General features: G+C 38.6%; 1 protein-coding gene across 8 annotated transcripts in view; it reads right to left on the reverse strand.

Moving 5' to 3' along the window:
• Positions 1-18,105, reverse strand: part of SCN8A (sodium voltage-gated channel alpha subunit 8) — a 75,900-nt gene that overhangs the window by 41,917 nt on the left and 15,878 nt on the right. For 3 of the 8 annotated variants that reach the window (XM_088138546.1, XM_007421720.4, XM_007421717.4), the window contains exons 3-8: positions 16,916-17,005; positions 14,745-14,873; positions 11,928-12,019; positions 3,424-3,645; positions 2,359-2,422; positions 964-1,105 (exon numbers count right to left, since the gene is read on the reverse strand). In XM_088138546.1, coding sequence (XP_087994672.1) covers positions 964-1,105; positions 2,359-2,422; positions 3,424-3,645; positions 11,928-12,019; positions 14,745-14,873; positions 16,916-17,005 — 739 coding nt within the window. Of the gene's footprint in view, positions 1-963; positions 1,106-2,358; positions 2,423-3,417; positions 3,646-11,927; positions 12,020-12,165; positions 12,258-14,744; positions 14,874-16,915; positions 17,006-18,105 lie in introns of all 8 variants that reach the window. The other 5 variants (XM_007421719.4, XM_007421718.4, XM_015889936.3 and 2 more) reach the window with 3 other exon arrangements.

Below are 18,105 nucleotides of genomic sequence, written 5' to 3' on the forward strand. Positions count from 1 at the left end.
TAGGTGTGCATTTTGGCTAAGGTCTAAGCTTACACTTACAGTATAAGCCAACCAACCTAACAATGAAGCAATGTGTAGCAGTCAACAGTCAAAAAGGGGCATCAATTCCTTGCCCTCAGCCTGAATGTCAAGAACAAGAAAATATAACTTTAACTTTTTTGCTTTGTCTGCAGTGACTTCTAAAAGTCTTTCAGTTCTACATATGTGCTGTTCCTTCCCTAATGCACCCTACTCTACCTGGGTAGAAGGGGGAGGCAATCCTCTATCTCAGAAGACCTTTCTCTTCTGCTGGGAAAGCCATATACAGTGTCTACTCACCAGCACTGATAATCTCTTCAAGAGTGAGGCAGCCCATAATGTATGTTTGTATATCTCTCTCAAGGCTGAAATTTTGCAGCAGCTAATTCAAGTGACCATCATCACATGGGTCTAATATGAACATTATTTTGTACCTAATAACAGCAAGTGTCCTCTTTACCAACACTTGGCTAATACCAAGTGCTAGCTATCATTTTAATGTTAACATTTCTAGCATTAGAAGATGTTTCGCTCAAGCATTCATACACAACTTACACACAACTGCCTTAAGTTCTTGAAGTTGTAAGTAGTGCTTAGGACAGGGCAGGGTGGTACAAAGTGAGTTCACAGGGGTGCAAACTGCTCCTGAACCCCTTTTTGTGACCCCAGGAGCTCCCTCTGCTGGAAAAACAGCATGGCTTCTTGCCATTTTGTGAGAAGAACCTCTAAAACTATAGTGTAAGCCTTAGATTTATTTCTAGCCCCAAAACAGAACCAAGAAAATTCTTAAGCTTTCTTCCTTGCAATGGAGAAAAACCAGACAGTTCTGGCTCCCACCCAATTAACCACTGCAGGCTCTGAATACCCAGCTCCGGCCATTAAAACATGGCCCATCCCTGGTTTAGGGCAAGGGAGACGATCATGGACAGGCGCGGTAATACTTACTAACTGATACAAGTTTTCCCAAAAATCCTGAGTCATGAGGCGAAATAAGGCCAGGAAGGCCCAACTAAAGGTATCAAAACTGGTGTAGCCATAGTTTGGATTCCTCCCTGCTTTCATGCATGTGTACCCCTCCGGGCATTGGCTGCAGACAAGATGGAAGGAGATGTTTCAGATTTGGCACAGTAGGAAATATCCAACCCCAAAGGGAAAGATTGACCACAATCACTTTCACAGTTCCTCTTTTGGCTATTTGCTTTGTGCAAAACTGATTGATGTTACTACAGGAGCGAGGCAAAGGCTTGCCATCAGTATAGCTATTGGATTTTTTACTGATTGAGTAATCTACATTATCTGAATGATTCTTTCATCTAGGACAGCCTTCCCCACTTGGTTGTTTCATAAATCCCAGATGTTATGGCTGCTGATGTTCAACCCTGCTGCAGCCAAACAAATAAGGAAAGGTTGTATTCTCTATGGGCAAGTATACAAGGGCCTATTGTAAGGAGCCACAGAGATAACCTTGGAGAAACTATTCAGAGAAGGTTACAACAACCTGTTCAAAAATGGAAACAGGGAAAGTATTAGGAAGAGACTTAGACTAACTTCTCCTGACTCCCTGGGGTATAAGAGCAAGTGAGAGGAAAATGCAGTCAGGCTTGCAACAGCCTAACTCAATAAACTATAGTTCTAGTCATCTCGTGGACCCTGATTCCTGATCTGGTCAACCTCAAAGGGCTGACACATATATACTAATGGGCCATAGCAATCTTAATTCCTTCTATACCAAGCCAATATACCACCTTAGAAAAAGAACCGAATACAACTCTAGAGCAAAAACAAAATAAAAAAACAAGTTGGACTGTGCTTGTCTCTGCATCAATATTTCACAAATATTCAAGAAAGAGTTAATTTGCAAAGGACCCCATTTAAGCAATGTCTCTTGTACATAGGCTTGTCATTTGAAAGACTGCTACATAAGATGATTTAGGGCAGATACCAACAATTACTCCATTTCTTTTGATTTGGGCAATAAGAGTAATTTAGACTGAGTGTGCATCCTATTCATATATGAGGTCACAAATGAATATGGGTGAAAAGAACATGTGCGATTCCAATCCTGTACTTTATCAAGGCACAGTTCATGCTTATACAGACCTAATGTTGACAAACAGTTTATTATTAATAATTTTCCCAGTGGGGAAAAAAAAAAAGAAACAGGTTAACTTTTCAAATAGCCTAAAGTGACTCAGCACTGGTTAGATGGATTGCTTTGCAAATGAATTCATTTAGGTGTACGTGGGTCCATGTACGCATACCAATTTTTATTTTCCCATTAGTGGAGAATGACTGAGCGTGGGGGAGAGAGAAGAAAGCGCAACTGAACTGAGAACTTACCCTGCATCACTACTATTACCACATAACAATGCATCAAGAGACCCAGGTAATACGTAAAAATTTGCTGGAAGAGATAAAGAAGAGCAAGTAAGGCAACCACACTGAAGAAGAACACAGACATTTAGACTGAAGATACTTTTGATCTAAAGCTTCTTAAACTGGGATATTAGGAGGGCTACCACCTGATGCCTGTACTGGTATCTTTTAGCATCTGGCAAATAAATTCTTTTTTCTCTTGTACATTTTAGGAATTAAACCCTAGAGATTAGATACAGTCTGCAAATTTTAATGTGTGGAATTGGAAAATGGAGGAATGATGTCCTAGGATTATTGCGTGGAGTTTGCTGCATATTTTATCCTTGATTTTCATTAGCTTTACATTTGCTGTTAGAAGCATTTAAAACACACCAAATAAACCAAGAATTGTTAGCTTTTCAGTCATGAATACTGAAAGTCTTGATACAGATTCTCAGTATCAAGAATCATGTGGGGGCTTTACCAATTCATAAGGCAAGTATGATTGGGGACGGTAGATGCCCACGATCATCTGTGGCTGAATTGTCCCCTGCTACCAGCCTGCAAATATCAGGACATTATTCTGACAGGAGATTTGTAACTTCATTTCCTAATGCCAGTTAAAATGTGCTCTGGCACTTACCTTTTAATACCAGTCTAGAAATCCCAAGTATAAAGACCCTCCAGCGATCATTTATAAAGCCATTATTTGACTTTAAATCATTTTTAATAAATACATACTGTATACTTTGCCAACCCAAGGGAACAATGACTAAAAAAACAACATTATGCTCATAGTGAACATTTTTAAAGGGATTGTAAACTTAAGACCAATGGAACATCAAAAGAATATTAGCAATGGAAATAGAACAATATGTAAATATCCAGTAGTTTGTTAATGAAAAGATAAGAAAGTAGAGGTCAAGGTCTGTACTTGCCATTCAGAGGATAGCAATTGTTGGCCTTAATAAAATTATTCATGGGGTATTCCAGTAAATCTTACAGTTAGTACAGACAGAGAAAATGATGTCAGCAAAAGGTAACACCTACACATATTGTTGCTGTATTCTTCCCAATCAAACCCCTTGGTGCCATTTTCTAGGTAGGTCTCATTGAGATCGATGGGCCAGATGACACATTTGTTCCTTAGATTCCCCATGAACAGCTGTAGCCCAATTAAAGCAAATACACTGAGGCAAAACACGGTCAAAATCATCACATCGGAGAGTTTCTTCACAGACTGGATCAGGGCTCCCACAATGGTCTTCAGGCCTGAAAAGAGGAAAGCAAACCAGTCTTGACATTTCTGTGGAAACACAGACCTAAGCAAAAACCAGCCTTTTGGGGTGACCTCCTGATTACAACTGAAGACAAACAGAATGATCTATGAGCTTCATCACAGAGAGAATTTTCCTTGATGGCTGCAGTCTCAGCCCACATCTTCTGTGAGAAGCCTGGTGTGCACGTGTCATCTGGTGTATCTTGCCTCCACATGGAACTGGAAATTAATCTGACTATTAAATCATGGATTTATTCAAGACTTGACAATGAATGAAGCATGGTTTGGCTTTAAAGAGCGGCTCTTCAGGGAGCAGCGCATTGTTAATTCACAGCTCGTGAATGTAACAAAACCAGCCAGAGTGGAACATATGTGGTTTAAGTGTTTCATTTGGCATGCTAATATGAAAGAGGAAGCCATTTTAAGAAAATCTAGGTTTGGGAAAAATCAGTCCATACTTGGGTGACCTAATGTAATATAAGATAACAAAATTATCATTAACATCTGCCTTTCCTTCATCTCTGAGAGTGGTTACATAAACTATTTAAAGCTTTTCAATTTTTCCCCAAGGAAACAGTTTGGTTGCTTCTGTATCTACTTTAAAAAGGGTAGAATTGAGGTGTGGGTGTGTATGTATATATCTTTGTTAGAAGTTCTAGCTCAGGTCTCACCCAGCCCCAAATATCCCCAGGGAAGTCTGTTTTGTTTTTCTAGCTCTCCTGCCTCAGAGGATTGCTATTGAGGGTCAAAGGGGCCTGATAGGAGAACAGTATGCTGCTCTGAATTGGAGTGAGGACTGGCAAAATAAAAAGTAATCAATCAAAATCAAAAGAAAAGAATGGCATGAAAAAGAAAACGTAAGTTCACCTAACTTTCAGTGAGAGGTGATGGGTATACATTATCAGCACAACTGAATAATACACCAAAATGTCTAAGATGACTCCACCGGGGTTGATATTTTACTTTCTCCATGTGGTTTTTATATATTTTATTTTTTTATAATTTTTTTTAATAACAATTTTTTATATTTTTATAATAATTGTTTTTATGTACAGTATCTGTGGTTTTATTTGATTGTTGTATGCCACTCAGAGTCACTTTTAGTGAGATGGGCAGCTGTATAAATGTGATAAATAAATAAATAAATAAATAAATAATCCCTGACTCCTTAAAATGTTGTTTTATTGTCCAAAGAAATCTATATTAATGGGAGGGAGAGGATGGAAAACAAGGAAGACTGATTGATTTATTAGAAGCTGCCTACAATTGCTACAAGATAAAAGATTCTCATCTTAATACAATTGGTCAGATCAATGGACAGAAAGGAAGCTATGAAAGGAAGTTTTCCCACCAAGATGGATTTCTCTGGGCAGCATTGCAAGGAGTCAGAACTTTCTTACACAGTATTCAGTTGTACTGGTATGTACTTCCACAGCCATTCACAAAAAATTATATGTAAATCACCTTCACCTGCTTTTCCAAGGAATCAGTCTTGTGAACACTGAGCATAGGGCTAATTGGTTTAAATAATGGAAAAGAGGGGTGAAAGAAGGTAACAGGGCATTCAGAGCAATCCAGAGCTCCAGAGTTCTGGATTGCTACATGCCCTCAATCGATTTCCAGATGTCAAAGTCTTTTGGACGTAAGCATATATTCAGGATTCCAAATGAGACAAATCTTATTTTGTACAGAGAACTGAGAGACACTGTGCAATGGCTCAGAGAGCAAGTCTTGGCCAGATAGGAGAGAACTGAAAGGATCCTTTCACATTTATGTTTCTTGAACTATACGCAGAAGTCTAAGTCTCTGCACTTCAACACAAGCTAGTTACGATACTTAAGAGAGCTTGCCTTTTATATTAACAGCTGTGGAGGGGTTTTTATTAGAACTACAATGAAGAAGGAAAGATTTCAGAAAAAGCCTTTGAAATCATTTAATCACAGCAGATCAATTAACCAAAAGACTCCTGCTTCAGCTGATGCTTTCTTGGAAATCATGTTAAGAAGTTGAGGCGGGGGTTGGAAAAGGGTTTTAATGATTTAAGCATCTACAGTATAAGGCTTCAGGCATACATTCTCCTCCTCATCCACCCACCCCAACTGCACAAAAATAATCTAAAAAAGGCCCCAGTGTTTTGGTTCTAGGGTTGCCCTATGAATGCATATCCCAAAAATGATGGTATGCTGCACTGTTTGCATGCCCAAAGTAAGGGATGAAACATTTGATTTTAATTGAATAAACAGCATCATCTTGCAGAATGACAAAATTAATGGATGAGAACTTAAACAGAAATTTTTTTCAAGATGCTCCCAGCTACTGCTCCACTTTCTGAAAGTTTAAGCAAGGTTTGCCAGATACAGGAAAGTATACTAAACACATCAGGACAAATAAATCTTCAGTTTTAACTCCTCAGATGCATGGAATAGCTAAAGTGATGCAAAATTTAAATAGGGAGGAAGCAGAGGGGGAGGAAAAGGAAGGGAAAGACAGGGCAGTTATGCAGATACCTATGAGACAGAGCATATAACTCCCAGTTTTTAACACATTACAATTGTTAATTGATTAGGCACTTATGATCTATCAGCACTCCTACACCACTGTATTTTTGGATCAATCAACTGCTGTATTGCAATCTTCTGCCCTCTAAACCTGTTGGGATATAACTCCTATTGGAGGGCACCAGGTTGGAGAAACCTGCCATATACATTAATATGATTATAGCCATGTGTCTTCCACAAGTGCATATTGCAGACATGAAGGCATCCTTGGGCTGTGAAGCTTACTGTGCCCTTAAGAATGACTATAGCAAACTATAGATCACAAAATCTCTACCTGTAAATACATTCAGGAGAAATAGTGTCCTGATGATCTCACAGTGACAAACACACATCAAAGCACTGCTCGGTATCCTCCAGAACTGCATATGTGGACCAGGACACAGCTATGTACTTTCTAGATGATTTGGTAATAGTTTAGGTGAATTTAATTTTAAAGCCTGCACTGATTTTTGCACTTCCATATTTAATAAAGGATAATTTATTTGACTGAATAAATCAGGCATATTACCATTAAATTCACTGTCCAGACTGTACTTTAAGAAGTTTTTTTATATTTATATTTTTATATTTGGCAAGCATAGGATGTAAAAGCAAAGCATCCATCTTGAGAGTTTGTTAAGCTTCTTTGACAATTCTGAGGATTCCGGGATGCCTTCAGACTATCTGTCTGTGTGTGTGTGTGCATGTGTATGTGTGTATGTATAGAGAAAGACAGAGTCAGAAAGAAGCATTTTGGACACAATAGTATCATTTTTTTTTCATTTTCCAGCTCATTGTGATGAACTATCCCTCAACTTTTGATCCAAATGCTATCCAATTCTTGATTCAGCTAGCAGATTTCTCATCAAATCCACCAAAATATTTATATTCAATTGATATATACTACGGGCCATGATTTTAGTTTGTTTTAATTTATGTACATTTCTTTTAATTTATGCACATTAACATTTAGGTGTAATATAATTTATAATTTACTGTGCATACGTTATGCACAGTAATGAGCCACTAAATGGTCCAATTTATTAATTTCTCACTTTCTTCCAAGCATTTTTGAGTATGTTTTATTATTCCCAGTTCTTCATTTCATTTATTTCCTGATTTGAAGTCCTCAGCTTCTTTTCACAATTTCCCTCAGCTGTAATTGATATGTTTTCCAGACTGTTGCTTTCAAGCATTCCCAAAGGTCTCCAATTTAGAAAGATTTGGGAGGGTGCTGCTCATTCCTGTTTCTTCTGTTTCAAGCTTTTGATTACCTTTTCATAAGTGTTCCTTTCATAAGTGACAATGAACTTTATCACACCGCTAAGGGCTAAGCAGTTCCCAATGGAGAGCAGAACAGATGTAATGGAAGGCATGTGTGGGGAGGATACTGGAATGGAGGATCAAGGTTATCAGGAGGGAGGGGGAGCATTCCTGGAGAGGTTACAGAGCAAGCGCTTCCTCAGCCCACAGCAAGACCGTGAGAAGATGAAGAAACTGAGACTGGTCCCTCCCTAGAGTCTCACGGGGTATAGCCACTAGTTGCTTTAGCATAGGTTTAGTCTGGCGGGATTCTGTCTATTAGTTGCAAGCTAATGAAGGAACTATACTGGACTGGACTGCCTCGTTGTCGTTCTTGGGCAGGGCCTGACAACAGGTCTGCTTATCCTCTGGGAAGATCTCACTCTTGAAAATTGTGTTTTGCAGCTGCCCAGGAGACAGGGGACATGGTGGACAGCCATCCCTCCAATCAACAAAGGTCAAGAGCAAGGCACAAACAGATGTGGGGATTCCGTTCTGTCTTGAGAAGCACATGATTCACCAAGGAAGCTCTTTACAAGCTGTGATGCATTAATGTTGTTTTGTGGATGCCGCTTGAGAGTCTTTGCCTATGTGATAGTGCCCACTAAAAGGACCTTTGCAACTCTCTGTCATCATAAATAAACATGGAGCTATAACTTTTTGCTTTACCGGAAAGGTGCTTATTTTGGCCCTAATTCTAAGACGACTGTACATTCATGTTAAGTGACATAGTGTAACATTTGCCTTGTTTCTCCTTGAAATAAGTGACAGAACAATGCAGTTCCTATTGGCTTTCATTCAGCAGCCCACCCACTCATTTACTGTATTTTTAAGCTGCTTTTTCAGGCCATGCTTTCACAAAGCAATATGCAAAAAGAAAAGAGGGACATGGTCATTCAAAGGTACAATAATCAGACAGGAAAGATTAGGGCTGTGCAAAGCCCTTGAAGGGATGCTCCACCAAGTGAAGCTGCTGTTGCAAGTGAAGGATCTTGACTCAAAGGGTGAAAGAAAGCAGCTGCATCCTCTGGAAAAGCTGCTTCCAAGGGTTTCCCTGCAGTTGGTGCATATGTGTGCATGCATAGCTGTTTTGCTTTACTGGTGAGCTCAGCAGAAGGGTTGTCGATACATGTAACTGCATGGGTAGGCAGCTGGTGAAGGCTTTAAAGCAACCAACCTGACCTTTCCAGAGGACACAGCTGCTTTGATTTATTATTTATTTATTTATTTATTTATTTATTTAATCAATTTATATAGCCACCCATCTCACCACAGGCGACTCTGGGTGGCGTACAACAAAGGTAAAATCAGTAAAATACATTAAAAATACATAAAACAAAATAAAACAGAGAATAAAAGGAAGTTAAAAATAAAAATAAGGGAGCCACCTCACTAATTTGCCCATCCCCTGGAGTCCCCAGGCCTGCTGGCATAACCAAGTCTTAAGGGACCTCCGGAAGCTCAACAATGATGAGGCCAGTCTCATCTCATGGAGGAGAGGATTCCACAGCGCAGACACCACAGCAGAAAAGGCCCGCCGCCTGAGGCCTGCCAAATGTATTTCCCTAGGCCAGTGTTGTCCAAACTTGGCCACTTTAAGATGAGTGGACTTCAACTCCCAGAACTCCCCAGCCAGCTATGCCAACACTGCCCTAGGCGATGGGACCCGTAATGTGCCCTCTCTGTCGACATTAGGAATCTGTATGCATTCCTTTCGTAACTTTTGTCTTGTTCAGAAGAGGCAACTGAACCAGTTTCCCATGTTTTGTTGTATGTAATAATTAATTAATTGATTAAACAAATTTATATGGCCACTCACAGTGACTCCAGGTGGCTTACAGAATTAAGAATTAAGAATTAATACAAACTCTGGTGCTCTGATCTAACAACATCCTTATTAGTTCTTTGGGTAGGCTGGCTGTATAAAAAAAGTACAGTTTTTTTTTTTTTACTAGCAGATTTGTCTATATGAATAAGAAGGAGGGTTGCTATATTCTCCTCAGTAATAATTGTCTTAAGGGCGATATAGAATATTATGATTGTATATAGAAGAATGGCATATACCTTCTTGTGAAAACTAGTTTACCCATGGTAGTTTCTGGTTAACTCACTTAAACAAGGTAAGTTATTAACTTTGAGTGCATTTAATGTATTCTTCTAAACTGCATTGTAGCATATGGGAGGTTTGGATCATTCTTTTAAATGGTGAATTGATAACACTCTTCAGTCTGAGGGCAGCATTTGAGCTAACAGGACAGCAGAACAGCAGCAGCATTTTTCATAGGAAAACAAAGTCAGTTTCTCTTTTGGCTGCCTATTTTACCTTTCAACCTCCATCATTTGTGAACAGATCTAGGCAATTACATAATTGCAGAAGGTGCTTCATCTATTAAGAATAAAGGTAAGGTAGGATAAGATGCAGTAGAGCCAATCTGGTGTAGTGGTTAAGGCATCAGGCTAGAAACCCAGAGACCCTGAGTTCTAGTCCCGCCTTAAGTGCAAAGCCAGCTGCAGGACCTTGGGCCAGTCACTCTCTGTCAGCCCTGGGAAGCAGGCAAGGGCAAACCACTTCTGAAATCTTGCCAAGAAAACTGCAGGGACTGATCCAGGCAGTCTCCAGGAGTCAAAAAGCTGGCTTGAAGGCACGAAAAGAAAAGAAACGAAAAGATGCAGTAAGGGAGAAGTCTCCCTTGTGCTTCATTCTTAGGGATGTTTCTCCAGATAGCAGCTTCTCCAACTGCTGTGGTAACATTATCTTTCCTGCTATCTGCTGCAAGTTGATCAGCTTCATAATGGGGAAAAGTGGGTGGGGTGAAGTAATCTTAGCAGCTAGGCAATGTTTCAGTTATTCTGTTAACTGTCAGATCATTTAAAAAGATGTGCAGGCAGAATGGAACATGTGACTCAATTTTAAGTGACAAGTGCAAGGGTCTATCTATCTATCTATCTATCTATCTATCTATCTATCTATCTATCTATCTATCTATCTATCTATCTATCTATGCTTATATTTCACTCCAATCATTTATGACTTTGAGCAGCAACATACAATCTCCACAGTAGATCTAAGAACTGAAATTAGAAATCTCATTCAAATTGACAATCTAGCCATTGTATTACCTGCCTTCCTCAAGGATTGCTTCACCCATTAGAGATAAATGCAATCTAAGAAAATGTTGTGACATGATGGGTTTTAATTATATCATGGAAATTCTAATTGGAAAGCCTACTGATGTATTTATGGAGTAATAAATACTCGTGACATGTATATATGGGTTTCCTTCTAGATGCAGGATATTACAGACTTAATTGATTTTAATGACAATCCAAATATCAAATTCAGATTGGATAAAATAACTTAATTCTTACATCTAATTTCTCCCAAACCCAGGCAATTCTCAATCAAGCTATCAAATGAGGCACCAAACATACATAAAAATATTAACCTGAGAACAAAAATTATTTCTCCTTAGTCCATAGCTGGCAATTCAGACAACTGATCTTTACCTTTACCTTTATCAAAATTGAGCTTCCCTTCTATAAAAAACTCTAAACATGCATGTGAGGTGGGAAAAGATATTTTCACGGAATGGCTATACAATTCCTTGGGTTTAATTGAAGCTGAGTCAGATTTCTTAAGGAGGTGAATTTTTATTTAAAAAGCATTATTTGAGGGACCATGTCTTCCTGATCACATCTACCTGTCCTATCAGGTCCGGCAGGAGGGGTATGTTGCAGATCCCATCTGCTAAAGAGTTCCATTTGTGCCTTTTCTGCTGTGGCTCCTGCGTTCTGGAACACTGTCCCCCCCCCCGGTGAGGTTAGCCCCATCCCTGTTAGCCTTTTGGAAGGCCCTGAAAACGTGGTTCTTCCAGCAACCTTGGGGATCCCTTGGGGAGCCCACGCAATGGCTGTACTGTCTTTAGATGGATGTTCTCCTGCAGTCTTGTTTTTATTCATTTTTTAAAAGTGTTTTAATAGTTGTGACATTATTTTAATTGTTGGTTGAATGCCGCCCAGAGTCAGATTCAGTGAGATAGGCAGCCATATAAACGTGTTTAATAAATAAATAATAATAAATTATTTGCTTCTAACCTAACACGCTACATTGTCATTGCATTTTATTTTTCTTATCTTGAAACTGTAATGAAAAAATTTAGTAGGAAAGTATAACTGTCAAGATGGATGTGTCCAAGTTACCGAACATTTGAAACTATAAAGCAATTCTATTAGTCGAACTGTAATTCCTTGTTTTGGAGCAAATAGAGTGCTTTAAGTTGATTGGTTGAGGATCAGTCACACTATATTTATTTTTTGCTCATGCAAATCACAAGGCCTATTAGAAATGTGCCAGAGTCGTTTTTGAAATGTGACAAGGAAGGCAAAGGGAAGAGACGGGAAATGCAAAACGCGGTCATTCTTAGAGCATTTCTCACCTGGAATGACAGAGATAGTTTTCAAAGCTCGGAGAACTCTGAAAGTTCTCAAGGCTGACACATTCCCAAGGTCCACAAACTCTGTGACATATCTGCAATGAGGGAGGTCACACACAAAAAAGACACAATGACAATAACACACACCAAAAGGGGAACGAGGAATAAAACAACAACTACAGACAGCAATACATCACTCACAGGGAGCTGCAACCCAACACCTAACACCAAACTGCCTTACCTGGAATTACAGAAATAGTTTTCAAAGCTCTCAGTACCCTGAAGGTGCGCAGAGCTGAAACATTGCCTAGGTTTACAAACTCTGTTATATACCTGCAGAATTAAACCAGAGTTAATAGCACCATTGGGGTCACCTGCCTTGAAAAGAAGAACGTAACGTTCAGTTGCAGAGAAACAACTTTCAAATGTAAAATGCTTTGAAATGTTTAAAAAAGGAGAGAAGAAACAAAGATGCAAATAAGACAATTTTAAGTGTTTCAATTACCATAGGACAGCTCATTTAATAAGGATAATTTGGCAAGGACTTCTCCAAGACATTGGCCCCAGATATGAGCAACTGACTATCTTTATCAGCTGGAAAAATAGCGGGGGGAGGGTAGAGGATAAAAAAAGAGGTGATCTAGTATCACAAGAAGAATGAGGGAAACTAACCAAGATAATAGCAATTAGAGCATGGTTTGAATTAAAAAAAAAATCACCTATTTTCAATGTGTGGTGTGGAAAAATCATAGTTCTAGACATTCATAAATAGAATTGGGGAGTTATCAGGGCCTCTTGGAGAGCATAAAGTAATGAATATTGCCTCCAATTCTACAGGTGGAGAAAACTGAGGTGAGGTAAGAATCAATTACCTAGGAATACGTGGACCCAAAAAGCAGCCATAGTCATCTGTTGTAGAAAAAAATGGCAAAGAATCTATTTCTTTTTGTGGGATAAAAGAAATGGCATAATACATGTGCTAGTCTTTCAGATGATACAAGATTGTTTTTTGCCTGGAGTCATATGGTTGTCCTTTATTTTCTGGAAGAGAACTGTAATGGGATAGATCGGCTTTATTAACAGTCTGTTCCTATAAGAACACTTGTTCCGGACATCAGCATACAGTATGTGCCATACAGAAACTGAAGTAAAATATAATAGTCTGCAAAGTTCTTGTTTGGCTCTGCTGGCCCTCTCATTATAGAGGGTGAGGGACCTTGGACAGAGGCAAAGTCTGGAACACCTTAAATGACCAAGGGCTATCAGCTGCAGAGATGACATTTCTCTGATTCCAGCTGTTTTTAGGCCATCTCACTTTGCTGGGAAAGTCCCCCTATGGTATTCCATAGGAATTATGATTTACGTTCTCTGACTGCTTTCTCTTTCCTCACCTACGAGCATCATATCAGCTCCATAGGAAAAAGGCAACAAGATTGGATCATGTTTTAAAGTCAAAATTACTTAAAAAGTATATGGCCAGAATTGCTAGGTTGACATTTGCTATCTCAGATTCCTCCCGCCACCCCAAGAATCACTAGACAATTTAAAAGATGCCTGATTTTGAGTACTAGAATAGTTGGCTGTACAGGTAGTCCTTGTTTAGTGACAGCCTCATTTAGCAACTGTTCATAGTTACAGCAGTGATGAAAAACTCTGTGACCAATCCTCGCATTTACAACCTTCTCAGGTCTGTAAAACAAGGGGATGCTGAAGTAAGATCATAAGCACCATTGTGGTTCCACTTAGTGACCACTTTGCTTGACGACCGAGTTGCTGGTCCCAACTGTGGTCCTTAAATGAGGACTACCTGTACACATCTGAGAAAATATTGGACTTTAAAGGGACATCACAAATCCCTGTACTTGGGGGGAAGTGCCACTGAACCAAGGAGACCTACTGATTAGACCTACTGTAGAAGCTAAAATTGAGGTGTCTATTCCTAAACATGATGTAAAATGTAAACTTTAGAAAAACAACAAACCAGTGGATTTTTTAAAAAATGTTTTCACTACTTGCTAAGTGCTGGGCTTGGCTAACATCAGAAAAGAGTTTTACTTAAAAAGATCCTGAAAGTATGAATTTTCTCTCTGTGAATGCTGATATCTATATATTTCACTTAGACTTAGTTCACCTAAACCAGAAGTAGGCAATCTGGTGGCCTCCATATATTCTGGACTATAATTCCCACAAACCCCAACAAGCATGCCTAAGAGTCAAAGGTTATTGGAGTCGCTGGCCAAAATATCTGGAAGACATAGTTTTCTATTCCTCATTTCTTTAAAAGATACCCATATAAGTTGATCAAAATGGATCAACTAAACTAAATTATGTTTATACATTAGATAGCATTTTAGCTATAACAGAATTTTTCCTTTTTGCTTACTTGTTATATATTACAAAAGTAAAATTTTTTAAAAAGCCAAAAAAAAAAAAAAAAAAAAACCCCTGAGGCAAATCCAGGAGTCAAATTCATAATTTTCCAACTCATCTGAAACATCTAGGTCAAGAATAATTAAGAATGGTTGCAAAATAAATTGTCAACTAAAACTACTGCAAAATACATATTGCCACAGTAATGTTGTGGAAGGTTCTCAGTCCTGTACCCTAATATCAAAATACCGTATCTTAAATGTGAAGATCTTCTTATCTTAGATGGGAAGTCATCTTAGATGAATTACCAGTCATTAGTCTGGAATGATCAGAGTTGACTGATTGGTGGCTTTTCGACTTTTCTGGACTACTTCAGAAGTATATTTCTCTTTTCACTTACAGTTATATATGGATTCTCCTGACAAGAATAACGCTGAATTCAGAACTTACGCCATCATGATGACACTGAAGTCTAGCCAGTTCCATGGGTCACGAAGAAAAGTGAAACTATCTATGCAGAAGCCTCTTGCAATAATTTTCACAAGGGATTCAAATGTATATATACCAGTGAATGTGTACCTGTTGAAAATAAAGAATAATGGTGAATAGTATTTATAATGAAAGGGTGAACTATATTTTACATTTTAAAAGGCAAGATTCTGAATATTTATTGACCACAGTGACTACATAACCCTTTTTCAGGCTTCTGGATGACACTGCAAAATCCAGTTGTTCAAAGTGCAAATGTAAGGAACATTTTAAAGGAATAGGCTTGTGCTAAACTGCTGCATAGCTATCATGTGTTGCACAAGCAGTGAAGGGGATGGGAGAGTGTTCTGCTGACTCAGTAAGAGTACACAGATCCTGGCTGGTGTAGTGTTAGGACTGCAATCTTGGTTGCCACATTCAGGAAGTGATGCTACTTATAACCTAATTAAGAGTATTAAAATCTGTATCAAGGCATGCAAAGTTGCATATATGTGTACATATATGTATGTAGATGTGCATATACACACACACACAAATATCACACACTGGAGTAGCATTAGTTTGCATTTGTACCAATAATAGACTACATTTTTTTTAGAATTCTGATCTTTCAGGTATCTTGCGGAAAACATTTCTTTGTGCTTTCTGGCAACAGAAATGGATAAAAAACCTGGATTGCTCCATCAGTGTCTTCTTTAGCATTACAGTGTGACCCAGGATCCTGTTTTTTCCCCCGCGCCCCCACCCCCAAAGTTATAAGTCAACATTTAATTTTGCCTTAAGATTGTGGTCTATTAAGACAGAAATACATAACGTGTCCTGCTCATATGTAAGGCTAAACAAAACACAGATGGAACCATTCAAGTTGTTTTTTTAGCTGTTCCCACTGTCAGGAAGAATCAAGACGGAGTGATCACACTGCATAATGAACATGGTTGCTCATTCATAATAAATAGAAATTTAAAGAATTTTACCTTGTTGATGCATGCAAATGCAAGTCATTAATTATTTTGTTTAAAAATATATAGGCTACCAACTAACAAGGGTAAAACATGCAAATAATACCATTCAACTTATTGTAGTTCCTATTTTAAAATCCTTGAAAACATGCTTTTCAGTTTTTAAAGGATGAAAATAATCCTTGTGCAGTATTTCAAAAGTCAGTGCATTCCAGTGCTTCCAGAGCTCAGGAGAATCAATGGAGAAGGCCACTGTCAGGTAGATATCATCTAGAAGATGGCATTCCCTTAGGTAATCCAGGCCTAAGACATTTAGAATACAGTCTCATTTTCAATTTATTATCTCTCCTTCAACCAATGAATGCCTGAAGGTAGGGAATTGGGGAGATTTTGCTATTTCCCAATCAGGTGGTAAGAAAAGAAAATTGCATATCAACACTATATTGATAGCATCATGGACCAGCTTTCCTGGTGATCTTCTCCAGTGGTTTTATGTAAATTGGAAAAGCTTTGCCGAGTGGATGGAATTGTAGGAAGTCCATATAATAATTCCCCTTTGGAGGAGCAGCAGACTCCAAGCACCATAATTTAAGATTCAAATAGCAGTGCCTGTTATTCCCAAATAATCCAGTTGGCACCACTGTTGTTACAGAAAGCCATTTCTGACCCAAGAAAATAAATGGCCACATTCCTTTATCAGATTCTAGACAAAGATCCATCAGGCCTATTAATGCCATCTCAACCTATAAATCCTGTTTGAAATGAGATCTAGTTAATATGCCTGTACAAGAACTACCTGAATCTGAGAAGTCAAAACCCTCTCAATTATGTTGCCTACCCAAGCAACATTAAAGACTTTCTAAAACTCTCCAACCTGGAGAGATTCAATACGGAAGGAAGGAAGGAAGGAAGGAAGGAAGGAAGGAAGGAAGGAAGGAAGGAAGGAAGGAAGGAAGGAAGGAAGGAAAGAAGGATTCTGTCTTTCTTCTGAGAGACATTTATGACAAGAATAAGAACATATTCAATTAACTCCCAGCTTGATATTATAAACCATATTGGGCAGGGAGTTTATATATGACACACTTTTCCTTCAAAATTGGCAACTACTGCTTTAAAGAATTGTTAGACATCATAAACAATCAAAATGAAACAAACAAAAATATTATTACTTACTCCACCTGTTTCGACCATTCTGGTGGGTTACTAAAAGTCATGAACACACAGTTCGTCAAAATAGTGCACATAATGATCATGCTAAATACTGTAAAACAAAGTCAAGGAAGCACAAAAGATAAGAAATTCCTTATTGACATTAACAAAAGAAAATTAAGCTGATGGTGTATCTCACTTATTTAAATTTGGGAACAAAATCATCAAACATTTTTTTCCTAGTAATAGTTAGTGACAGTAAAGTGCAGCTTTGAAGCTTTTTTGATAACAAATATTGATGATATACCTAGTTTTGACCTTGGTTTGGCAAGGACTTCACACCTATTTGCAGTTCAGATTATAGTTAAGGAAACCCGGAGAATTACTGAACCCAGCCATGTGAAATGAGAAGAACAAAGGGGTGTTTTTGGAACCTTAACTGGAATTGAACTCACTTGTACTGCAACTGAATTGTGAATTATGCTTCAATTTACTGAAGAAACACAGATTTCCCATAATTAGATACAGGCTATGGACATCCAGAAAAGTCCAATCATAAAGTCTTTCAGTTCTTGCAGGGCTATAATGTTAATTCATATGAAGAACTTCCAACTTTTTTGAAAGGATCCAGTGCAAGTCTTTAGAAAAAACATGCGGGCAATTCATGGCAGTCCTGAAATTGCTTAACTACAACTCCCACCATCCCTAGAAACTGCAGCCAGTGAGGCCAATATTTCAGTAACATCAGGAATGCAACTGTTGCCTACCCTGGTTGTAAAAATATACATTTAGGGCATTTCCTTGCTTAAGGAATAAATAAGAAAGAATCCCTTTCAAATATGAATGTGCAGTGGTTCAGAAAGAACATTAAAAAAAGAAGCATATCTGACTTGGGGTACTGTATATGCTGCCCAGTGGTAGTTTCACATTCATATTTCAAACTGATACCTCCTCAAATGAGAAAATGTCCTGGGCTTCTGGTGAGGATTTATGGTGGACTAGACAGCCCTGAAGGAGCGAGGACAGCATTGTGGTCGAGATTGGTGGCCAGATGGTGAATTCTGGCCAGCACAGTCTTTCTGGATAAAGGAGAGATTGTGAAATCGCCCACTTGCACTCCGGACAGTTGCTCCTCATGAGTAGACTGCAGGAACTGAGGTTTTTACAGTTAGGCTTGTGAGTTGAGTGGCTGGGAGTCGAGAGATTTCAACCAA

This window comes from Python bivittatus, unplaced genomic scaffold (genome assembly GCF_059951505.1).
Source record: "Python bivittatus isolate LINGU-HERP-01145 unplaced genomic scaffold, Pbiv_v1 ctg000220_np1212, whole genome shotgun sequence".
Classification (NCBI taxonomy): domain Eukaryota; kingdom Metazoa; phylum Chordata; class Lepidosauria; order Squamata; family Pythonidae; genus Python; species Python bivittatus.